A 26,306-nucleotide genomic window follows, 5' to 3' on the forward strand; every position below is an offset into this window, starting at 1 on the left:
TGAGGGGCTAGAATCATGGTGTATGTAGGATTGCCCATCCATTCAACTATGTTATGCTTAAAGAGGGTCAGGGAGCTTCTTTGCCTTGTATCCAAAGAAAGACTATCCCGTAAATGAGGGAGCCTCTGGAATATATATCTATCTTGTCATCAGGTCCTGTTTATGGTTTAATGAAAGTTGCGATCTCTTGATCAGGTGTTTAGGGTGCTATTACTCTTGCAGGTATGCAGGAGGTTGCATAGGATTGGATCCTTTAAGGCTTCTGTAGGCTAGACAAAGGTTACCTCTCACTAGTCTGTAGGAAATAGAGAAGAGATAGAGAGAGAGAGAGTGCTTTAAACAGTCTGGTTAGCTCAAGGAAGACATGCCTTTGATTATCTTAGTGAGGGAAAAACTGGAGTCTCTCAAGCTGGGGTCATTTGCTTAGAGAAGTGCATACAAAAGAGGTATTATACACTATTATGGACCTGATGGGGGGGATAGAGAGGGATGATATCTGGCAATATAAAAGCATTTCACAACAGTGGATGCATGTTGATAAAGGATAGTTAGTTAGTGAAAATGCCCAGTTCCCTAATGGCTGAGTCAACTTTCAAAGGAGTGTCACCTTTGTGGTAGGTGCATGTATACCCACTTGTGCCAAAGGCCACATTGCTGCAGTCCATGGCATTTATTTTTAGGCAGTGTCCAGGCACCACTTATTGCTGCATGTTAGTCCCTCCTGATGAATCTGAAAATTAGATGAGGAGTTAATGACAACTCCAAGTTTGCACTCATCCGCAAACTTGGTCAGCCACAGGCCCTTGATGTCAGCCTTGTCATTAGAGAAGGAAATACCAAAGAGAAGGAGTTTTAGAATCATTTAGCATGGGACACTGGTGATAATTACTGTCTTCAAAGAGAGTGATCCTCCCATACTAATAGATACAGGTTCTGTCAGGTAGCCAGTGTGCTACCCAGCAGTTAACATAAAGGCTTATATTCAGATTGATTAGCTTGTCAGTAATGCCAGAATGTTTGATAGTATTAAGGGCCTTGGCCAGGGCATAGACAGTGTGAACTGATTTGCCTGAGTCAAATGCATCAGTGACCAGATGGGTAGGAGGCAGGATCTGCCTTTAACAAATCCAAACTGGCTTTGGCTAAGGACTTGTAGACTGACACTGTATTTGTGTCAGTAAGATCCATAATGATGCTTTCCATTGCTTTGCAGATGAGGCTGGTGAGGCTTAAAGGGCTGTAGCTTCCTGGGTCAGTAGTGGGTCTCCCTTATGGAGCAAGATGACTGCTACAATTTTCCATTCTTCTGGCATGAATCCATTGGCAAAGATGAGGATGAATAGTCCTTATTTTCAGGACCCATGGATCATGGATCAGGTATTTTTGACCTTAGAGTCTTCAGTACTTGGACAGAGGTGGCCATAGGGTCATAAGAGGTTACTAGGCTAATGGCCCTAGGGCCCTTACAAGCCTAGCCAAGAGATTATCCTCAAAAAAGAAACCTCAATTAGCACCTGTTGCCCCTGTCAATGAGGGACAAAGGTGGAACCCCTGGGACAAATTTGTGGTTTCCCATCCACTCATCAAGGTTGCAGTTGAAGAGGGTCGGTAAGGTACTCTGTTTGACATGTATAGGAAGCCTATTCCAGAGACGGGGCAGCTTCTGGGAGACAAACCTGTCTGTCCAGCAGGTTTTGTTGATGTTGTATATTAGATTTATGTCTACTGAATGGGTAATGTGTGAGGAGTTAGACTTATAGATATGTAGCATCTCTAGTAGGTCAGGGTCCAATATTGCTTTGTAGGCGAGACACAGGTCACCTCTGATCAATCGTGTATGATACCGAGTAGAGTGATAGTGATTTCAGCCTGTCTGCATAGGACAGGTGTTGGAGGCCATGGAGTCTCTTTGTGAGGTGTTTCTGTGGTCTTTCCAGTTGGTGCCGGTGTTTGTAGAGGTACATACCAAATGGGGTGTTAACCTCAATTATAGGTCTAATGAAGGAGGAGTACGGAGAGGTAGTAACCTCCTTTTTCTGGATGCAATCCCTTTACTTATGAGATGAACCAAGTAAACGGCTTTTCTGACCACTGCCGCTACATTATGGTTGAATGTGAGATTGTTGTCAACCTGAGTACCCAAGTCTCTCATCACAGGTTGAGTGCTTAGGGGGTTGCCGTTTATGTGCTAATTAGCAGGGGCTGTGTTTTTGCTGAATGGTATGATAATACAGTTTTTTACATTTAACTTAAGGCCATGAATTTGGCACCAGTTATTTGTAGCTGTGAGACCCTCTTGCAGTATGTTAACATCATTTGGGGAGTCAGTGACAGCACCCAACTTATAGTCAACCACAAACTTGGTCAGCCACAGGCCCTTTGTCTTTGCCTGGACCTCTGAGAAGTGGATGCCAAACAGTAGGGGTCCCAGGACAGATCCCTGGGGAACACCACTAGTGACAGGTCTGCTGTCAGAGGTGATGGCTCCTATATTAACCTTGTGGATCCTATCTGTCAGCCAGTTGGCCACCAATCTGACGAGATAGGGATCAACACCAAGTTGTGTTAGCTTTTCGATAATGCCCGAGTGGGGGATTGTGTCAGTGTTCTTTGCCAGGTCAAAGTAAGCTGTATGTTCTGACTTTCCCTCATCCAGGGCTTTGATGACAGTCTCAAAGAAGTCAGCTAGATTCAGTAGGCAAGATATGCCCCTGACGAATCCGAACTGGGTGGGGTCAAGTGCTTGGAGATTGCCTATGTCCTTGTTTATGAGATCCATAATAATATGTTCCATGGCTTTACAGATCAGACTTGTCAAGCTAATAGGGCAATAGTTTCCCAAGTCAGTAGTGGCACCACCTTTGTGCAAGGGGATGACAACGGCAGTTCTTCACTCTGCTGGAATGAAACTTGTAATTATGCTGTGGTTAAATAGGGTGCTCAATGATGATGCTAGTTCTTGCTGGAGATGGTACAGAATACAGCCTGGGATACAATCAGTTCCCATGGAAGCTGTATTCTTTGCCTTGGATAGGGCTTTTAACATTGATCTACGGAGATGTGAGGTGTGGGACAAGTATTGGGGATGTCGACTGGGACTTTTGGGGGGCAGTAGGAAGGTGAAGTTTGCGGTGAACCTATCAAGCTAAGTCAACAGGATCAGTGTAAGTGGTACCATTAAGTACTAATTCAGAACAAACTTGGAATTTGCCATGGAGGTTTCTGACATAACTGAAGAAGGACTTGTGGTTTCCCTTTTTTTCGGAGGGTAGTTTCGACTCATAATTGGCTTTGGAGGTTTTCACTAGTGATCTAATTTGCTTGTTGAGGCGGAGGAGGGAATTTTTCTAATTTGGAATTTGTTCCTTTTTACCCTTGGACAACAGTTTCTTCCTTTTGTTGTAAAGCCTGTTGATAGAGGATGTCCATCAGACAGGTTTGTGTTTCCTTGAGGAGCAGGTTTTAGTTCTGCTGGGTATGGCTGAGTCCATGCAGTTGTGCAGGTGCTTGTATACTGCACTGGAGTACAGTTCAGCATAGTTGTCTGCATCCTCTTAGGGGAGCAGTGGTGTGAAGCTGCACATACCCTCCCTTAGGAGGTTGTAGTCAGCTTTTGAGAAGTTTTTTAGACTGCTTACGGCTGGGGAGGGGTTGGTTGGGGTGGAGTAGAAACTTTGAATGAGACAGACCAATGATCTGATCTCACCAGGGGAGAACATACTATGGGAGTGGTGCAGCAGTCACCCATGTTGGTGAGAACCAAGTCCAGTATGTTGTCTCCCCTTGTAGGGGATGAGACCAACTGGTCTAGTGCATTAGAATTGATGAACTCAAGGAATCATTGGGTGAGTGCATTAGTGCAGGCATAGTTCACCCAGTCTATGGTGGGGTAATTGAAGTCACCAAGGATCAGGTTGTTAGGGGGTACCTTGATGGAGTCAAGTAGGTCCAGGTAGGAGGAGTGTGTGCCCTGAGTCATGGAGGGGGGTTTATAGCTGGCTATAACTTGGCTGGGTGTCTTGCGTCATGCTGGTCTACCACTCTGGAGGTGTGCCTGTCCTTAATGAAGATAGAGGCTCCACCACCCCTAGTCTTTCTGACCTCATTTTGGGGTCAGAAAGTGTGGAATGAGGTATAGCCTGGTAAGGCAGAGGTGCTCTCCGCAGCCCTGAACCAAGTTTCCATGACTGCACAAACATTGGCATCTTCCAGTGTGAGGAGAGCCTCCAGTGAGTGCATTTCCAGGTTAAGGCACCTAGGATTGAGCAACATGACCCTCAGTTTGCTTTTTGACAGATCTTTTATGTTGGAAGATTTGTCTTTGGGACATAGCCTAAAAAAGGCACAGTGGGGGAGGCAAGACCCTTTTAGGTGTGTTGATAAGTTGGGGGAGAGAAATGGACGTAAAGTAAGAGCTGTATTTAGCTAATATGTTGGGTGTGTCCTCAGGGGGCAAGTAAGTGTTAACATTATGTATTAGCTTTGAGCATTTCTGGGCATTACCTGTAATATTTCTGATGTAAGTGAAGAAGGCTTTATGGAAACACTTATCAGTTTGTACTTACTTTCGGAAGATTTAATTTTGTTTTTAAGAGTTCTTTGTTGATGCTTTTGAGTTCATCAGTAGTTGATGGGGTGCTAAGTTTGCTTTTACAGACTATAAGTTCCTTCCTTTTATTGTATAGTTTAGTTATATTAGGGTTAAAGCACAGGGGACAGATGCCTTGATGCATGCTTTGAGGTGGGTATAGAAGTTATCCACAAATGTGGTAGTGTGTGCAAGATGGCCATCAGTTAGCTAGATTAAGTTCGCCTTAGAGTGATTTCTAAAGAAAGAAAGGTTTTGTGGTAAATCAAGTTTTGCCTTCATAGTGATTGATAATGGCTTCATCAGATTTGATCAGTGATATGATAACTGTGAGAGAACCAGATCCAACATTTTTTTAACTGGACTTGAACTGGTTGGCCTAGGAGCTAGTATTAATGAAGTCCATAGGTAGGTACTAGGCTATCGGCCCAAGGGCCTATGTAAGCCTAGCCAACAAGGTTCCCTGGCTTACACCACCCAAGAAAGTTATTTTCCTGTGCCACTGTCGAGCAGAGACACAGAAGTGATCCCCGGGGTGTATTTCCTATTTTACATCCAAATGTGGAAAAAAGTGTTAAACTTTCTAGAGAGTGTATTGCACACTAAGTAGGCATGAAGATGTTTAAAACAAAGGTCAAAGTTAATTCAAGCATAGGTACCAGTGGTGCCTCTGGCACAGTCATCATGGAAGAAGACTTACTTTATTATCTAATTTAACTGCTGTGTCTAACATGGCTTTGTACAACCAGCCTGGAAGCAAGCAGAGGTAATTCCTATACATGCATACATACATACACACACACACAAGTAAGGGGAGAGAGAAAAAAACATCAAAACTTCTGTGGTGGTTGCCAGCCTACCATCACTGGAAAATTCCTGGAAAATGTACTGATTATTTCTGCTGTCCGTTTCTCTGGGCTAGAAAATGTTGGCACTTATCACACAGTGGCTTTTAACACATCAGATCCTGTTTGACCAGTTTAATTGAGGTTTCTGTGAATATGTGATTGAGACCTACCACTTAAGTGATTTACAATGCCTTATTCAAAGCTAAGCTTTCTGAAGTATTGGTCACACTGTTTTAATATCTAGTCCCAAGACTTTTATACTAAATAAGATTATTGACTGGCTCTTGTACTTCTGAGGACTTTCAGTAGCCATAGCTCAGTATGGAAATCTATTTGGGTGAGAGGCCCTATCAATAATGTCTGTCAGACTAAAAGTTGTAGTTTCTTATTAGACTTACAAGATTGTGGATCTTCTTCCTACAGATATTGTGCATACTCCTACCCATTATGTTTTTAAACAGATTAGATACATGAAACTATTGTTGCCAACCATGATCCTGAATTCACAGTAGAAACAGTAGTACAGTGCCTACCACAATAAGCTCTCACACAGATGCTGTTTTGCGGGACTATATTATATTATCGCACACTTACAAAAGCGAACGATAGTTAATCGACCCCATGTAAGCGAAAACTTACAACATCGAAACCTCAGAACACCGTTTTTTTTCCAAGGGAAAAAATCGCTGTTCCAGAATTTAAAAAAAAAAAAAAAACTTTAACACATTACATAATGTGGGGGGGCTGTGCCCCCCCACACCCCCCCTACTTAAATATACCAACTCCGAGTTCACACTACAGTGCCGAAAATGGCAAAGTAACGAAAGTGGCCAAGCGAACTCTTTCCCAGGGAAAGAATTTGCTGAAAAGCCACTGCGCTATTTTGTCTTTTCTTTCTTTTAGGTTCGATCAAGATGCATTCGACAAAATGCATCTGCGATCACGCAATAGGAAACCTGTTTTGCACAGCCCCTGTGCTTAGCTAGAAATTGATACTTTCCTAGGTAGGTTTATACCCCCCACTTCCCACCTTCTCTTGTGGAGCGCATGACTGCAGTCTGACCCACAGGTGTCACTTCTACAGTGGGAAGCGTATGAATCCCCTTCTCCTGAGTTGGGAGAACCTCTCATTCCCACTCCTGCTGCTCTGTGATTGCTAATCAGTGCTGGATCTTCTAAGCGACCCTATGCTACGTGTTCTGAAGTTAGCACAGGCTTTCAGAAGAATGAAGGCCCATATGTACCAAACGTTACTTGACAAGCATCATCTCACACTTTATCACTTTGCCCTCCAAGTGAACCTTCCTCTGAAGAGGGTCTCAGTCAAAATGATAGCTCAGTAATAAAATGCATATAAATAAAAATAAGAAGTACTGCTGTGTAATTACTTAATATAATGTCTCATTCTACCCTGAATACTCAGTTTTTTTTGTTTGTTTGAATTGCAGGATGATAGTGTGGAAGAGAAATCAATTAAGGTAAAGTTAAAAGACTCTTCAGAGAAAAAGCGAAAGCGGAAGTTAGAGAAAGCTGAAGTATTGCTTGGGGAAGGGAAACAGAAGAGCAAAGAACTGAAAAAGCTAGATAAACCAAAAAAGAAGAAACTGAAGTTGAATCCAGAAAAATCAAAAGAACTTAAAATATTGGCCAAAAAATTGGCAAAGGAAGAAAAAGAGAAGAAAAAGAAGGAGAAGGCTGCAAAAGCAGAGATTGCTAAAGACATTGCCGAAAAGAAAAGAGAGAAAAAAGTACTGGACATTCCATCAAAGTATGATTGGTCAGGGGCTGAGGATTCTGATGATGAGAATGCAGTTTGTGCAGCCCAGAATTGTCAGAGACCGTGCAAAGACAAGGTAAGCTCAATAATTTGTATTCAGTAGAATTACAGTTTCCACAAATGAGAAGGGCAGTATAACTCTGCTTAACCACACACTTTGAAATTCAGCAGGAGTCAACTGAAAATTTTCACATTTGTTACAGCATCAGCGGCAAACTAGTGTTCAAGTCAGAGTTTCCTTCCCCACTTGCATCATGAAATCTTTCCAAGATTAAATGCCAACCATCATTTGGTTTTTAAGATATTGTTTTCTTCAAAGCTTTGCTCTGCATGTTTTGCCGTACCAGGAGACGTGTCCTTCCAATATCTGCTACATCATGGAATGTTTAAAATTATACATTTAATGAATCTTCTTCCCTGCAGCTTGTTCTGTATATGAAGTGCTAAACTTGTTAGATGCCTTGAACTATTTATTATCTGATGCATTTGCAAGTTTTCTGACTTTGCTGATGTCTTTTGTGGCTTAAATTTGCCAATTTGGTTAACCTTTGGTACAGAGAAAAATCCAGTTTTCCTTTCCTTTTAACAAGTTTTGTTCTAGTGGGTGAACAGCTAAAAGAGCTATCTTCATTACCCCACTACCAGTGTCACCTCTTGTGTCTATCCCCATTTACATGTACCTATTGGCACAGGTAGTGGGAAGGAGGATGCTAGGAGTGATAGATAGTTGCAGGGGGTTTATGTACATCTTGGGGTGTCTTTAATGTAGTGCTTCAGGCTGCAATAACAGCCTCATATGCTTCTGTACTCAGCCTTGTCTACATGACATCCTTTTGTCCTTGAGCAACTTGCATTAGCTGCTCTAGCTGTGTCCATCAAGGGCAGCATTACAGTGAAGTGTTACTAATCATGTCTTCCAGACAGGATGGGAGAGGGGGTTGTCAGGTGCTGAGTTCCACCCCCCACCCCTTACCCTTTGGTCTCTTCAGTGCTTGGTTCTTGTGTCAAACAGGAGTCCTCAGTATTGCAGGGTTTCATCTTTCAATGTAGTGGAGGTGGTGAAGGGCAGTTGTCTGAGATGTGGAATACCCAGGTTTGGTTTCAGAATTTGGGATCCCAATAAGAAATAATTTGAGTGACCCCATGTACGTCTGTCTTTTTTCCATATTTAAAGATGCGTACATACTTACTGTTTAGTAAAATGAGCCTTGTTGAGTGTGAAGCTGGGCCTTTCACTAGTCGACCCCTGGTTGGAGATCAGCCATGGGCAGGCCTTCTTAAAAGGATGGTGGGAGAGTGTTGCTGGATCTTGACAGCCATGTACAGAAGACTGCATGTACAAGACAAGTTTTTGGTCAGGGCAGGTGAAGGGAATGAAAGAGTGATCAATAGATGAAGGAGAGGCCTGCAGGCAGCTGATAACAAAAAAAGATCCATTTTTAACATCATCATATGTTTTAGACTCAACTAAAAATTGTACTAGAGCTGGTCTTTCACTTAGCACTCTCCCTTGTCCCTTTCTCTTTGTACTCTGTTATCAAACCCTAATAGGGAATGCAGTCTCTGACCTGCTGCTCATACTCCTGCTTAGCCTTATCCTTGTTCTGTTACCTTTCCCGCCCAAGTTATTTGATTCCAGTACCTTATTTCCTTTTCTAATTTCCTGAAGTAAAGTCCAGCCCCTTCTTGTTTATTTTCTGTACCCAAATTGCAGGCATCCATATCGGCAAAATCTCCTTTCTCCATTCCCATACTTGCTTGGTTCTTACACCTCACTGTGCTATTTTATAAGTATAATGTTCTACATGGTTGTTGCTGTTCCCTTAAGAACTTTCATCCACAATCTTTGTCTGAATTTATCTCTCACTTTTCTCACCAAATTTTATTATAGTTTCCACTTTGACATACAACCTTCCGCTTGAGGTATGTGTATGAGACTTAACTGCATAGCTTTAAAGTACCCCATTAAGTCATTTAACCCTAAACCACCTTGTTCTGTGGTGAGAATTATCTTATCCCGCTTACTCCTTGCCATCTTCCGTCTGAAATAATTTTTTTCAACTCTTTGTTAGCTGTCATTTACAGCTTCTTCTGTGGTTAATAAAAGTATACCTGACTTGCGTATTACACTAAAGAGACTAAAAACATTGCACTTCACGTATCTTAATATCCATAGTCATAATATTGAGCTTTTAGTTAATTAATTTTTTATCATCTTCTGTTTAGCATCTTCCACTATATCCTTAGCTGGTGTAACAGAATCTTTTTGTTTAATTCATATACCTAAATACTTCAACTTATGTCCCCATAAGCATGGGTATTGCTGAACCAATCCATGTGTGGATATTTAAGTTTATCACCATAACATTTGTTTTCTCTTCATGTATTTTATATCCTGAAAACACTTGAAACTCTCAAAATGTTCTGCAAACTCAAACTGTCCTTTTCTGGTTTTATCAAGCAGAAAATATCTGTAAATAAAGTTAACTTTTTGGGTTAACACACCAGTTATATCCTTCAGTTTGTGAATCTCTTATTTTCCCTGCTATCAGCTGTATATATAAATCAAATGAGAGAGCAGACAGAGGACATCCCTGTCTGCTTCAGTCCTTCAAACACAGCTTGTCAGGGAAGAACCCACCCACCTTATTTCTTGCCTTTAACAATGTTTATGTATATCCCTATTCTTAACCCTATTATTCTGTCATTGAATGCAAATGCTGTAACGGTCATACTCATAAAATCCCATCTTACTGTAATAAATACTTTCTCTTCATCATAGAAGTATAGCTGGCTCAACCAGCACCCTGTGCTGATCCCACAAACCAGGGCACCACCCCCCACAACTCTTCATATGAGAAACAAAAAAAAAAATGCAAACAGTACCCCAATCCACTCCACCCCTCCCAGCCTCTTCAAATGAAAAACAAAAAAAAGTACATTCCTTTTACTGTGTGGCCATACACAGGACACATACACACACCCCTCCTGTTCCAGCCGTTCAGGTCCTGTTTGCCCTACCTGCAACCATCCTTCCTTACATTACAGTAAAAAAAAAAAAATCCTTTTAAAAGTGTAGCAAAATGTTTGCAACAGTTTATATCCTGCACGGAGTGTAAAGCTGTCAAGTTGTATTTATTTATTTAGTTATTTTATTTATTTAGTTTACTGGGAGTGCTGTCTGGGCCAGGAGCCAGTTTTTAGTAGATGCCTGGGGAGAAAAACTCCAAATAGATTACAAGTAGTAACAATTTACCATAATAGACATATAGTACATAAAACCTCCAAAATAGATTGCAATTAAACATTTTAACAGAAAGACATATAGTACAAAACAGGTTATTTTCTACAGAGTCCCTGACAAAGAAGCCCATCCTTAGAGCACACATTATATGTTATTTATGTAGCAGAGAAGTGTAAAGAAAGTTTGTAAGAGAAATGTCATAGCAGTTAAATATATCGATGTGTAAATTATGTACAAAAGAGAAAGTAAGTAAGTACACCTAGGTGTGATTGGGAGGATTTGATTGAATATGAAATATACAGATAAGACAATTTTGTAAAATATTAGTAGATTACCATACATAAAAGTAAGAGAGAGAGTTGTTTTATGAAATGTGTTACTAACTGGAGTCTGGCATTGGAAATTAAGAGTAAGGATTAGTTACTAGATTGGAATGGTTATAGAAAGTTTGTAGTGTCATCCCAGGGTAGTACAGGAGCCGAGCAACTTTTTAGTTAGATGTTCCTTGAGGAGATGTTTGAGCCTAGGAAGATCAGTTGTGTTGAGAATACCTTGGGAGACTAAGTTCCAGATCTTTGTTTTTTGCCTGGAATGCAGGGACTCCCCAAAACTGTTGGTGGATTTAGCCACTTTTAGTAGTAGTTTGCCAGATTATTTATTATTATTATTATTATTATTATTATTGTTATCATCATTATTATTATTTCCAGTTTGATGACCGGGGAGGTCCACTGGGCTCAAGGAGCCCGTTTTCAGTGGAGGCCCGGGGAAAAAAGCTCCATAAAACAAAGTAGACATTATAATAGTTACTACATATGTCATCATTATTCTGTCTAAATATAGTTGTTATTATTATTATTTATTAGATGATTGCAATGCCCTAGTTTTTTGGTGGGGTTGAACAAAGTTTCTGTGGGTTGGACAGTTATCCGGTTGATAAATAATGGAGTGGGTGATAGCAGTCTGGTTGAGATGTAAAAGATTTGGCAGTTCGATCCAGTCTAGTTCCTGGAGGGCTAAGCAGTGATGTGATCTGTTTGAGTGGTTAGTAGCAAACCTAGCTATTTTATTGTAGCAGGCCTCCAGTTTGTTAAGGTCTGATTTCCTAAGGTTAGTAAAGATAGGAGAGGCATATAGCAGAGTTGGTAGTAGATGAGACCTGGCAGTAGACTGTCTGGGGTTTTGGGTGAGGAATCATTTGGCTCTGTACAGGGAGCCCATTTGATATGAACTTTTTTTATAGCTAGAGCAATGTGTTTGTCCTGTTTTAGTGACTTATCAACTGTAACACCTAGCAGTTTGGTCTGGAGTACTGACTCAATTTTGGTGTTAGAGGAGTAGATTGTGAAATGACTGGGTGCTCTTTTGATTTATTTGTTTTGTTGGGGTTAAGTGTTGATTTTTGGTAAGGTATTGTTCTATATCTGAAAATTATTTTTGGGTTTTATGTAGGCGTTCAGGGAGGGAAGGGGCTGTGCATATGAGGGAAGAGTCATCTGCGTACTATACTATGGTAGCTAAGTTGGTGTCAGAGTTGAGGTTTTTAGTAAAAATTGTAATGGTCGTTGTGGGACACCAACTGAAATTGCTAGTAGGGATGAGATCTCATTTTGCTACTTCACAGCTTATTGGCAGTCTGATAGCTGTGGAACCATGAGATGGCTGGTTGGGAGACATTTAGTGAGGTTAATTCGTTAAGAACTTTTTGCTGTGACACTGTATCAAAGTCCTTAGACATGTCTAGGAATGCAGTTGATACAAGTCGGCCGTTGTTCCTGTGGAGTTTGATTGTGCCTGTGAAACTTATGAGGGCAGTTGTAATGCTATGTTTTGGCCTGAAACCATGCTATGAGTTGGAGAGAAGATTATAGTTTATGAGATAGGTTAGTAGTCGCGTACATATGTACTTCTTGAGGATTTTTGCTAGAGGGAGGATAGCTATGGGCCTATAGTTTGAAAAATTGTGGAAAGGCCACCGTTATGCAAGGGGATGATATGTGTGATTTAGGGATATATTGTTCTGTGATAGAGCAGCTGTTTAATAGGGAGACTGGGTAAGAGATGACATCTGCTGTTAATTTAAGGAATTCATTGAGGAGAAGGTCTGCTGCAAGAGATGTGGCTTTTAGTTTGTGGAGGAGTATATTTATATAGCTGGTTTGAATGGGTGTGATAGTGAAAGACTTGAGATAACAAGCAGAAACAGTGGGAAGAGTTAAGGGGGTATTAAGGTCTGTTTTTAGCAGTGAGTGTATTGATCTTGTAAAGTGTAGGGTGAATTGGGTGGCTGTGGAATCAGTGGTGTTAGAGTTGGAGGTGGTTGGGCTGGAGCCTTGACCAGGGTTTAAGATTTGTTTAATGGCACCCCAGAATTTTTGTGGGTTAATTTGGCATTTTTGTTGTAAAGTATTGTAGTATTTTTTTGTAATTTCTTTTTTGACTAAATTCATGGTAATTTTTTAGTGAGGTTTGGATTTTAGTTATTTGATAGTGTGACCAGGCCCTGTCTGTTAGTGTCATAGATAGGTTAATATCTTTTGTTAGTCATGGGAGAGGTTTTGATTTAACCCGAGTTTTTCTTAGTGGGGCCAGATTGTTGAGGATATTGAAAAATTTGTCATTGAAGTATTGGAATACGTTGTCTAACCAGAGATATTTTAGAGAGGACCAGTCGTAGTGTTTTAGTAGTTTGTTGAAGGTTTCAGGGGGAAAGTTTTTTTTTTTTTATTGCAGCTGTATTTATATGTATTATTTTTAGTTGGGTATGTTCTATGCCTAAGAAGATAGGTGGTCATGTGATCCCTAAGAGTGTCTGGAAGGCACCCAGAGTGGTGACATATGGAGGGTTGGTTAGTAAGTATCCAGTCTAGGATGGAATGTATGTTACTGTTTGCCAATTCAGGTTGGGGTGCTGATTATTTGAGAGAAACTGAATAGGTTAATAAAGTTTGTTGGATTTTTGGAGGTACAGGTTTGCCAGTCAAGGTTAAAATCTACTAAGATGGTTGTTTCTTGGTTGAGTGTTGTAGATACCCAGTCAAGAAGGTTTTCAATTTGTGAGACATTGTTATCAGGGGGGGATAATGCTACTTTTCTTGGTGTTAAGTTGGAGGTAGGAGATTAGTAATTCTGTGTTTTCTATGTTGGGAGGGAAGGTTTCTAAGCATTCCAATGTTAGGGCATTTTTCTGTATAATAATAGTACCGCCACCACGTTTGTGGTTTCTGTCACAGCAAAGTATATTGTAACCATGTGTTAGGATTTCAGAGTCTTTGATATAGGGTTTTAACAAGTTCTCTGTTATTACTGCAGTGTCAAAGGAGTAAAGATTGAGGATAACATGAAAGTCTTGGACTTTGTTTATGATGCTTCTTAGATTCATGTTTATAATTAGAAGGTCAGAGGCATGGTGTGGGTGATTAAAGAAATTTAGAGTGTGGGAAACTTCATGTGGGTGGGCTGGGGGTGTGTGCTGATGTTGCACTTGAGGGCCAGGATTGGGGTGTATGCCATTGCTTTGACTGAGTAAAGATGTATTGAGGAGGAATATGAGTGAGAGTTTGGGTAGTAGTTTCGTGTATTTGCATAAAGCATGTGTGGTTGCCTGTATGTGAGTACATTTAAGAGATAGGTCTGTGAGGGAAGTGTTGTAAATTTGTAGTGATATTAGAAGGTGTGTAGTGATGTTGTTAAACTGAGTGTTGAATATTACTGTTGGGGAGTAGGTAAGGGTAATTTCTAAATCATTCAAAAAAACATATATCAGCTCTCCAAGGAACAACTGTGTAAAACAGAAATCCAGGAAAAAACAAACTGCTTTTCTTCCACAGAGAGAGAGATGTATAATTCCAGAAAGAGTGTCAACACCTAATATTTTGATACAAGTAAAATCCAGCACAAGTAAACAAATGAAACAATAAAAATCACAGTATAGCAGCAAAAAGTCTCTGTCTTCAGACCAACAGAAGGATAAGTGCTTTTGGCAATGCCTTCTTCAGATCCTGTTGGTTAGCAAAACACACCCATTTCTTATTGAGTAACTGATCCAATCAAATCATTTCCTTAGATTCTTGCCTCTTAACACTGGCTTTAAAGGAACCACACCATTAAGTCCGGGGTTCCTATCTGCTTGCAAGTCTGCAGTCCATTTGTTTTCTAGTATTTCAGTTTTGTTCACTATATCGCCTCCTCCAGCATTAACATGTATTTTTTCCATGGAGAGAAAGAAGAACTTATGTCCAGGATGTTGCTGTATGTGATGTGCTAATACATTTGTTTGTATGGCCAGCCTAATGTCACTATAATGACATAATATTCTTTCTTTAAACTGTCTGTTTTTCCTACGTAGAATGCTGTACAGCTATCACATCTAGCTGTATACACAATATTCTTCTTGTTGCAACCCGCTTAGGGCCTCAGTTTGTATTCACAGCCATTTACTGAATGTTTAAAATAGTTAATTGCTATCTATATAGGAGCATGCTCTGCATCTTCTACAGGGAAAGGTGCAAAATCTGGAGATGCAACCACGAACAGCAGATGTTTCTTTCTGGCATAAGAGTCTCTTCAAGTTCAGTTTGTTCTTAAAGGTAAACCTTGTGGTTTTTCCTACTATGGATCTGACAGCCTCATCCGTCATCAAAATCTTCCAGTTGTCCTTAATTATTTGGCATATTGCTGAAATATCATTGCTGTAAGTCAGCAAACATCTCACACCCTTTCACTCATTCCATATTTCATCATTGGAATCTTGCCTTGGCCCTGCTGAAAAATATGGTCTCCCTGTCATTCTCCTTTGTTCTTTGGCCTGTCCTTGATGGATCTCGAGGTTCTTATAGCCTTGAGCCATCAGACTTTCCTTTATCCGTTCTGACTCTTCTCTTTGTGTTATGTCATCAGTACACAACCTAGAAACATGGAGAAACTGACCTTTAGTTATTTGAGAGTAAATGTGTGTCAGATACATGCTGGTTCTATGCAAGATGCGAGTTCGCCAGCATTCTTTTCTATGCATTCATGTGTCAGAGTTACGATTTCCATCTAGTAAAACAGTAACATCAAGCAAATTTATCTCCTTATTGGAATACTGGAGATCAAATTCTAAAAACGAGGTAGTAGAGCCAAGATATCCCAGAAATCGTAGAAGTTCCTCCTCAGAGCCTTTCCATAGAACAAACACATCATCAACAAATCTGTCATAATAAGCAATATTGTCTCTATAGGCATTGTTGTTGACAAACTCCTCTTCCCATTGAGCCATGACCAAATTTGTGTAACTATTAGCGCACAATGTACATATGGCTACTTCCCATTTCTGCCAGTAATAAACATTTTCATACACAAAAACATTATTGTCCAGAATTGTTTTCAGTAAAGAGCGTAATTTTGAGATGGTAAATCCATCAAAAATCTGATGTCTGCTGAGTATCTCATGTTTCTTTTGTTTGTTTTTCTTTCGGCTTTTCCCGGTTAAGGGTCGCCACAGCGGAACTCCGGTCCGCTAATGATTGGCAGTTGATTTTTACGGTGTCGAGGTGCCAGCCCGACGCCCAACTTTCAACGAAGGCACGCCCTTTCACGCATGTCTTTCGAACACCACTCCACCATGGGGAGGACATGCAGACTCCACACAGAAGGCGCTCCAGCCGAGAATCAAATGGGAGAACCTCTTGCTGTGAGGCGACAACGCTACCTCTGCACCACCGCGGCTTATGAAGAGACTTAATCCCATATTCATTCGGGATTACTGTAAAGAGACTTCTAACATCTAGAGTCACCATAGTAAGTCCTTGTCTGTTGGACAAATTGACTACACTTTCATGCAGAAGTTGTAGAAGTTGTGAAGTGTCTCTCAAAACAGTTTTCACATTTGATAATGCTACCTTCAATTGGCTCTCCACAAAAATGGACATTGGTTCTGTAAGCCAACCCCTTCCTGATACTATAGGACGCATGGGTGGGTCATTTCTGTTCTTATGTATCTTTGGTAGACCACTGATTATCGGAATGGTTGGATGTTCTACTCTTAGGTACTCATATAAATCTTCTGAAGTTTGTCTCGTCACAAGTAGGTCATATAACGTATTACTCACTCTTTGCTGAAAACTCTTCGGTTCCCATTTATATAGTTTCAAATAGGTGATCTGTTGACCTGGTTCCCTCTTGCTTGTTGATGTACAACGTGACTGTGATATTGTCTGTAACAACTAAGAGAGGTCTAGGGGACCAGTGATTCAGAGAGTTGAATGCCTTGATCAGGGAAAGCATAGGCTCATAGGTAAGTACTAGGTTATCTGCCCAAGGGCATTTATAAGCCTAGCCAGAGTGTGTTAGCTTTCGCCGCCCCATTGATTAATTAACTGATTATCTGTCAAGTAGAGTCAATGAAGTGAAAGCTGGTTTATGGCTACACTCCAGTGCTGTAGCAAGCACATCTCTTTTATATTTATGTGCTTGAATTTATCTTTAGTGTTCCATACACCTTGCACTTCTATTCCTCCTGAAAGTCCTTTCCAAGCAATGTCCAAGGCATCTGTGGTGACTGACTGCTCTAGAACAGGGAGGGAGAAGAAAAGACCTGGATTTAAAGATATTTGCTATCTCCCCCAAATGATTTCTCTTCTGACAAACTTTAGCACTTGGATTTCAAAAGACAAGAGATTTTAGATAGCATTATATCCTTCTCATGTGGCATCTTGTCAGGGGTATCATGAGAATCGTAGATGCTATAAGACCCAAAATCCTTAGGCATTCTCTCTCACTAACTGAAGTCTGATTGGAAAACCTTAGAAATAAATCTAGCTAGAGATCTATTTTTTTCTGTGGAAGAAAGCCCTTTGAACTGAGTTATCTAGCTGACACCACAGGAACACAATCCTGTGTAATGGAGTCAAAAAGATGTTTGAATGTGCTGTTAGAATCCCAGTTTGTGTGAGTAATCTCTCACCCAGGTGAGAGATTACTGACAATTTGAAAAAGACTGCAAAGATAAGCAAGTCATCTAAGTATTGGAAAAATGTGTATACCCTATAGCCTGCAGTGCTGAACACTTTGGACTATCCACTGCACTAATAGTGTTCTCAGAGGGTAAGGCAGAGAACTGTTAATCTGATCCAGACACACAAAACCTTAAGAAATGCATTGAGACTGGATGACTATAGATGTGATGTTAAGCATCTTTAAAAACTAGTGTTACTAGTAAATGTGAATGAGGAAGAGGACGTTAACAGTTTGTGGGTACATTGTTTTGAAATTGTGCAGCATCACAAATAGGTTTAGAGAAGAAAGATCTAGAACTGGTTTCCAAGCTTTTTCTTTCTTTTGCACTAAAACATCCTTGAATAAAAACCTGTCCCCACCTGGGAAGGAGGAACTGGTTTTATCACTTTCTGGATCAGCATGTAATGAAAGATAGATGCTAATAAGAGTCTGGTCTGATGGATAAGAATTGTCCTCTCAGTGCCATCTGTAATCTTAAGGAATGATCTTCAGAACCAGTTTGTCTGAAACTGTCTGTTGCCAAAGAGATAAGTTGAGATTCAGACTTTTAAAGTCATTCTGACTTTTTGGACTGTCCTTCGTTTTGGGAGTTACCATAATTCATTTTAGAACCCCCTTGCCATTTCTTTTTAAATATGTTTACGTGCATTTTGTTGAGACTTTTTTGCCAAAATTGGATGAGGGGTAAGAGAATCCCTTTGAAATTTTGAAAAAAGAAGGTTGAAAAATCTTAAAGATTCCCTGAATCAACTTAACTCCTTTCATCACACTTTAAGATCACTTCTGTAGCAGAGGGGGCAAAAACAAAATCTCCATCCAAAGGAGAATTTAAATCTCACTTTTAACAACATATGGGAGGTTCTGAGAATGTAATCAGGCAAACCTCCTGAAAACAGTTCCAGTGCCCATAGCCCTGTAAAAAGTAACAGATTGATACACAGACTGTAAACAATGAGCAATGAGTTGTACAAATGAAAAAGCTAAATTATTTAAAGCAGATTTTCCTCACAAGAAGAAACTGCAGACAGAGTATTCTTCATACTTTCACAAAGTAGGATTAGAATTTACTAAATGCTTAACAATAGTAGGATTAAGCTACTGGGTCAGGATTGGGAAGAGTATATAACAATTTAAAAGATTTGAGGAACTTAAAATATATAAAAACTCACTTTTAGTTGTGTAATCGCAGTTTCAGAATTTCTAAAATGATGCAGTGTGTATGCATATATGTGAAGCCACACCACACTTTATAGTTTCACCTTCATGTCACAACTCATCACGAATTAATATACTTGTCATATCAACTTATCTTTACAGTACCCTGACTGACTAATAAAGACATGGCAGTACACTGCATTAATTTCCACCAGAATCTATTGATTTATACAAACACACACAGTGACAAAGAAAAATTTGTACCAATTATCACTTTGTATGTCAAAATCTTTTTGGCATCATATACTGATGTCTTATATCATCTGCAGGATGTGCAGTAGTAAGCAGATTCAAAGTGAGGGTGCATAGTGATGTAGATGTTGACATATAAAGGTGAGTTTAATTATTTCTATTTCTTGTTTACACGAGGTGATGAGATGCAACAGTTCATTAGACAGTTGGTGCATGAGCACCACTTCATGTCATATACACTACAGAAATCAGGATCCAAGGCTTGCAGTTTCATGTTGCTGCTGCTCTCACTCCAGTATTTTTTTTCTTGGTGCACCTGCATGATATGTCGACTCAAACTGATATCTTCGTCTTGCACTCTGCTGTCCTTGGAAAGTCAAGGCCACAGTAAGCAGATTGTGGGTAAAAACTGAACACCATTCAGGAAGATTTATCATAAGATGTCATCCCAAAAGAAGTAAATGCTGTACATCAGTCATGTCATGCAAAACTAAATGGCAGTACACTGCTATAAAAGGCCAAAGCCCTCAGATTTCTCAAACCAACACAAGGTGAGATATCACCAGGGTACTTGATGGCAGACAGTTGACAATACAGAATAAAAAGAACTACACATACTACACTTTTGTAAAATTTACTGATGGTTCCACATGTGACCTGGCCAAAACCCAGTTAACAAGAAAACTTAGCTCCTGCTTCAAGCAAATACAAGCTTAGAATCCAGTTTGTAGTGGCTTGAAAGCTGTGTACTGGGCACTGATTTGATGGCTGTAAAGTAGTGGAGTTTACTCCTTTACAGAAAGCCACGAAGCCTGAGTAGAATGGGTCATAAGCCAAAGTAGAGTGCCTTAATATGGTGAGGTAAATGAGTAGCACAAGGCAACCATCTGTCAATATCAGCTTGTCACACCGGTTGTCCTTTCCTCCTACTTCATAGGAAGCAAACAGCAGCTCATCTTTCCCAAATATTTTTTTGTCCCAGGTTGTTAGTGCTAGGAGAACAAAGAGGGATTAAAAATGGTTCACTGAAAACTCTGAGACCACTTCAGACATAAGGAAGGGTTAGTTTTCAGAGAAGCCCTGTGGTTTTAAATTATTAGGCAGAGTTGACTCTCCGTAAGAGCTTGTACCTCGTAATCTCATAGCAGAAGTCAGAACAATGAGTAAAACAGACTTCTGTGGTACAGCATATCAGACTGCTGGTGTAAATTAAAAGGGTAAGTTTTGCAAGCATCAAATTAAAATTCCAAGCAGGAGCTGTTTTTTTCAGGCAGAGAGGTATGCAAAACCACTTACAAAAAATGTTTAACTTGGGTGTATGAGAATGAGAAAGGGGAATCCAAGGGTAGATAAGCCCAGCAAATGAAACTTGATAGATGTGTAAGGCCAAAGGACAATCACTCACAAGTAATCAAAAACTAGAAGGTAGTGGGTCTTAAGAGGGGCCAGTTTCTCTCCAACGAAGAATTGTTTTCCACTTACACATACAGTTTTAGTAGCAGGTCTTTTATACTGTTATAGCTACTGCAATTCAGCAAACAGATGAGCACAGGAATCAAAATTCTGTCATCAGGTCATTCAGCTGATGAGTTTTCAAGTTAGGGTGCATCATTCTAGCCTATCTTGTGAGTAAATCCAGTCTGTTATGAAGCCTTATATTTGTCATTGGCACATCTGAAATGTGAGAACCATATTGAAAAAAAAGGAAGAGGCAAAAATGGTATCACAATAGTAATCTTTATGTAGTTCACCTTTAGAACCCTAGATAGGTTGAACGGTTGGGAAACCTTAAATGAGATTTCTGTCCTTTGGGAATAAGAAGGACTCCTGAAGAAGAATTGCTTTGCAGATGGTTTATAACATAAGCTGGGAGTATGTTGATTAAGAGGCCTACCATTACAGCAAGTATTTATTTGTAGTTGTACATATATCAAAGTCAAAGAAAACGTTATTGCTATTTAGAACTACACCACAGTGTAGCTGGACAAAATTACGATGCTTCATTCCCAGTGCAAAAGCATACATACAGCGAATAATAATAATAATAACAATAATAATAATATGACATAAAATAAAATAAAAACAAAAATAGAATAAAATAATAACATAATGACCAAACACACTTTACATATAAATAGAATTGAATAGCAGCATGTGCATGACCTTACTATAACATAAGAACTAAGCAGCATATGGAGTGGTCTGCATGAGTATTGCACAGTGTGATTAATATTGGACTTCATAGACTTTTATGGTAAGGTAAGGTGTGAGCCAACTTTAAATATTCACATCAGTAAGTTATTGCACATGAAAATGCTTAATACTCATAGTGCAACAAAGTCTGGATATGTAAGGATCTGTACACTCAGATAAGTAGCATAACTGTGTGGTGGGGGGGAGTATAAATTGACAGTCTCCTGGCTCATTTTCCACAAGAGTTCAGTAGTCTGATAGAGGGAAAAAACTGTTACGTCTAGAAGTCCTACAGTGCATACTTCTATATCTCCTGCCTGAGGCGAAGTGGGAAAACATGCTGTTTGCAGGATCTGAAGGATCATTGGATATCTTCCTGGCTCTGCTAATGCCGAAGGATTCATATAGGTCTTCCAGAGATGCAAGAGAGGAACCAATGATTTTCTCTGCTGCCATTACAACTCACGTAAGAGCCCTGTAATCAGAGGTGCTGCAGCCCCCATACCAGACAGCAATGTTATTGGTAAGGACGCTTTTGATGTTACCCCTGTAAAAAGTTTAAAGGATGGTCTTTGATAATTTTGCCTTCCTCAGTTTCCGTAGGAAGTGCAATCATTGCTGAGCTTTTTGGACGGTGTAAGATACATGGACTGACCAGGACGTCCTCATTGATATGTACCCCCAGAAACTTTGTACTTTCGACCCTTTCTACTGTCATCCCTTTCATCTCTAGAGGTTGGTGTGGTTCCTGAGACCTTCTGAAATCCACAGTCAGTTATTTAATCTTGCTGACATTCAGTGCTAAGTTGTTTTTGTCACACCAGCCCAACAGATGTTTGATCTCATTCCTGTAAGCAGTCTCCTCTCCATCTCTGACCAGACCAAGTGGGTCAAAATTATGTAGACTGCTAGGGAGATGGCATCCGCTGTACTACGGTTCATCCTGTATGCAAACTGCAATGTATCCAGAGTTGCTGGTATGCTTGAGGCTACATCATCTTTAACCAGACTCTCAAAGCATTTCATCACTGTCAGGGTTAAAGCCGCTGATCAGTAGTTATTTAAAGTTGTTGGTTGTGGTTTCTTGGGTAAGGGAATGATGGTCATCTTCTTGAAGCATTTTGGTACACTGGCTAGTTGTAGAGAAGTATTGAAGATGTATGTGAGTACTTGTGCCAAGTCTTTCGCACATTCCCATAGTACCCTACCCATAATGTTATCGGGGCCAGCTGCTTTCCTTGGGTTGACCAGTTTCAAGGTTCTGATGATATCAGTTGTGTTCAGGCTCAGCACTGCTTCATCCTTGTCAACAGGTACTTTATTTGCCACCGCTTTGTTATCTGTATCAAACCTGCTGAAGAAGATGTTCAGTTGGTTCAAAAATTCAGTGCTGCCATTGCATGAGGCTGATGCAGGTTTATAGTCCATGATGGGTTGTATGCCCTTCCATGGTCATCTGGTATCCCTTCACAGCCTTAATACCTTTGTTCAGTTTGGCTCTGGCAACCCTTAGAGCATCCATGTCATTTGGTCTGAATGCTGTGTTCCTAGCTTTTACACCTCACTAGTTAGCCATGGTTTGTGGTGTGCCCGTATGGTGATGCACTTGATGGTTGTTGCATCATCCACACATTTTGAGATGTAGTCAGTTACTGACTGTGTGTGTATGTATCCAGGTCAATGTGGTTGTCTGTCATGGCTGCCTGTTTGAACACTGATCAGTCCGTGCACTTGAAGCAGTCTTGCAGAGTTGAGACTGCACCCTCAGGCAATAGCCTTATTTGTTTTTTAGTTTGCTGGTTTTCAGTAGTGATTTATATGTAGGAACTTATATATACATATATATATATATATATATATATATATATATATATATATATATATATATATATATATATATATATATATGGGTGTGTGTGTGTGTGTGTGTATATATATATATATATATATATATATATATATGTGTGTGTGTATATATATCTGTGTGTGTGTGTATATATATATATATATATACACACACACACACACACATATATATATATATATATATATATATATATATATATATATATGCCACTAGTGATGATGTTTTACAGCCACTGGTTCGTAGCTTGATAGGAAAGACAGGGTCCATATTGCAACATCGAACACTTAAAACAGTGAATGATGTTACATCGACACATTTTCAGCGAAAGCTGAAAATGTCGAATCCACAGAACAACGATTTCTTTCCTAGGGAAAGAAATTGCTGTTCCAACCCCTGCAAAAAAAAAACAAAAAACATTACACACTTCCAAACACACACACACATACCCAATCCTAATTATAGCCCCCCAAAAAACAGTAAACAACTAAATACACATGTGCACATAACCCAACCATACATTTAACGAAAAAAAAAAAACAGTAAACATTTTAAACTATATGCACTTACCTTAACCCGCACCCTAACCCTAAGGTCAGTAACTGTTGCACAATCACGTTCAGGAGCTATACCGGAGAAGGGACCACAGTGCACTTCAGAACACGGCAAAACAACGAAGCGGTCAAGCGACTTCTTTCCCAGGGAAAGAATTTGCTGAACAGCCGCTTCACTGATGTTCTTCGTGTTTCACTGTTGCAGTCATTACATTTGGGTTATCCTGCTGGCAGGTTGCCCTCAGTCGGCCTGAATTCCAAAGTCTTGGGTCCTACGTTGGTTGTTGTCACCTCTTCCCTGACGTCAGGTCGTCAGGGGTATAAAAGATGCAGCCGACGACATTTTATTCAGTCTTTCTTGTCACGCGGTGCCTGAAGCAGAAGCAGTTTGCAAGTGACGGTCGGCCGAATTCTGAGATTTTTGTGTTCGAGTTTCAGATCTGAAGTCTTCATTAAAAGCTAAATACCCCGTTGGGGAAACTTTTTTCTTGCTCCAGACCGATGTCAGAAAAAGTTAATAATTGTATTTCTTGTGGGAAGCAAATACCTCATAAGGACTTTCATTATTACTGTATTCCTTGCCTAGGCCCTGACCACGACGTTGCTAGTTGTCGGTTTTGTGCTAGATTTAACCAACACACTATTAGGCGTCGGTATGACTTTGCATTAAGCTATTTTGGGCGAAGATTTAATTATACAATGTCGTCTGATTGCCATCCGACTACCAGAGTTCACAAAAAATGCAAAGAAAAAGACAGGCAACCGAGGTCCAAAAACAACGAAGAAGCTTCTCCTAAGCAAGTCACCGGTTCGCCGGTTCTCAGTGAGGTGCTTTCGCAGTCCCTGACAACCGCTACTTTAGAATCGCAGGCTGCTACCGACTCCCACGTGGAGTCGGCCAGGCCGCAGGAAACTCAAGGTTTTGGAGTCTCGCAGATTATTCCCTCAGATGGGTCCGGAGCCGCTGAGCAGGCATCGGCTTCTGAGGGGGTATTCAGACCTAAACAATTATATATTAAACCGACTTCAAAGACTAAAACACCTTTAAAGACAAAGAAGCAAGTTTACCAGCCACAAGGACAGGCCTCCATGCCCAAAAAACATGCTCAAAATGGCCGAAGATTTAATTACCTTGATCAGGGGTTCCCATCCACCTCCTGATAAGAGGCCTAGGCAAGAGACAGGCTACGAATCTTCAGATCAGGTTTCCATTTCTTCTGATTCCTCTTCTGATCAGCAATATTCTCTCCCCCCCAATGAGGACTCTGATGCTAAAGAATCAATTCCTTTAGCTTCTCCTCCTGAGGACTACTCTTTTGGGGAAACCTTGCATACCGAGGGAGCACTTCCACTGGGAGAGCCAAGATTTTTCAGAATCTAAGAAAAGGCTCAGAGACTTCCTTTTACTTCCTCAACACAGGCCTCTATCTATTCCACCTGTGTTGGACATTGTAGATGATGTATTCTCGGAGTCCAGTCTGACCCCTGACTCTTTACCTCCAGCTCCTGTTAAGCCGGACAGATACTACAGGGTCACTGACTCTCATAAATTCCTTTTCAAAAACCCTTCTGCAGACCCAGAAACTATTTCTCAGGGTCCAAAAGGGGTCAAGGCGTCTACTGAAAAAAAATCCTACCCCCTCTGACAGGGATACTAGGGTTCTTGGTAGATGGGGAAAAAATATTTACACATCTGCTACTTTGGCTATAAGGGCCTTAAATTGCCAGTTTCATATGCTCAAATATCAGCAATGTATCATGACACTGCTTAAACAGAAAATGATGACAAATTCTGAATGTGCAGAAAACAAAGAAATACAAGATTTATTGCATGCAGCTGAACAAGTTGGAAAGCATACTTTGCAATGTGGTTTTGATTCTCTGGAGGCCTCCTGCAGGGCCATTGTTACAGGTTCTGTCATTAGGAGGCATGCCTGGTTAAAAGAACAAAATCTACCTGACCATGTTAAAGCAAAATTATTAGATGCTCCTTTACAACATGATACCTTGTTTGGTGTTAAGGCAGAAGAGGTGTTAAAGAAAATGGAAGACAAACCTAAATCTATGCAAACGGTCAAGGATTTCTTACAGGTACAGCCACCCAGATTTAGCAGACACCGGCCTACAAAGAATTAGCCCTTTCCAGTCTCAGACAGACCTCAAAGGGGCAGATCCAGACGCCCTAGTGGCAGATCACAGCCGCAATGATCCTACAGGTCTAAGCAGTGGAGTGCCTCTACCTCCAAAGGTGGAGAGGACAAATGACAGTCATACAGGAAACAGTCCCAATGACTTCCCCCTGCCTGCACCAAGCACTTATCTTCTGGCAGCACCCTTGGGGGGAAAACTAGCACTTTTTTCTCAAAATTGACACATTATAACCCAGGACAAATGAGTTCTAGACATAGTGTCTCAAGGCTACAAATTTCATTTCCATACCCTACCAAGGACAAACAGTTGGCCAGACCTGCCAAAAAATCAATGGGCAGAGACTCAAAAACAAGTTGCAGCTCTCAGGGACATGAGGGCTATTCAACAGGTGCAATTAACCATAGGCAAGACTGCTCTGCAATTTGTAGCATGTTACAGGCCACCCTCTCAAACTCAGGAACCTCACATGGCCTTCCTGAAAACATTGGAGTGGATAAATGTATCTCCAAACACCATCATACTAGGTGACTTCAACTACCCTAATATAGACTGGGAACACTACTCAAGCCCGAACACTCTAACCCAAAGATTCCTGGAGTTCATAAACTCAAATGCCATGGAACAACTAGTCACCATCCCCACAAGAGGAGAAAACATACTTGATCTCATCATCACGAACAT

General features: G+C 40.4%; 1 protein-coding gene across 1 annotated transcript in view; it reads left to right on the forward strand.

Moving 5' to 3' along the window:
- The window catches only part of KDM5A (lysine demethylase 5A), a 2,605,143-nt gene that overhangs the window by 2,463,450 nt on the left and 115,387 nt on the right, over positions 1 to 26,306 (forward strand). Inside the window, exon 27 of the mRNA XM_044088480.1 lies at positions 6,885 to 7,289. Coding sequence (XP_043944415.1) covers positions 6,885 to 7,289 — 405 coding nt within the window. The remainder of the gene's footprint in view (positions 1 to 6,884; positions 7,290 to 26,306) is intronic.

Source organism: Protopterus annectens, chromosome 11.part0 (genome assembly GCF_019279795.1).
Source record: "Protopterus annectens isolate FY-2018-M chromosome 11.part0, PAN1.0, whole genome shotgun sequence".
In the NCBI taxonomy this organism is placed as follows: domain Eukaryota; kingdom Metazoa; phylum Chordata; order Ceratodontiformes; family Protopteridae; genus Protopterus; species Protopterus annectens.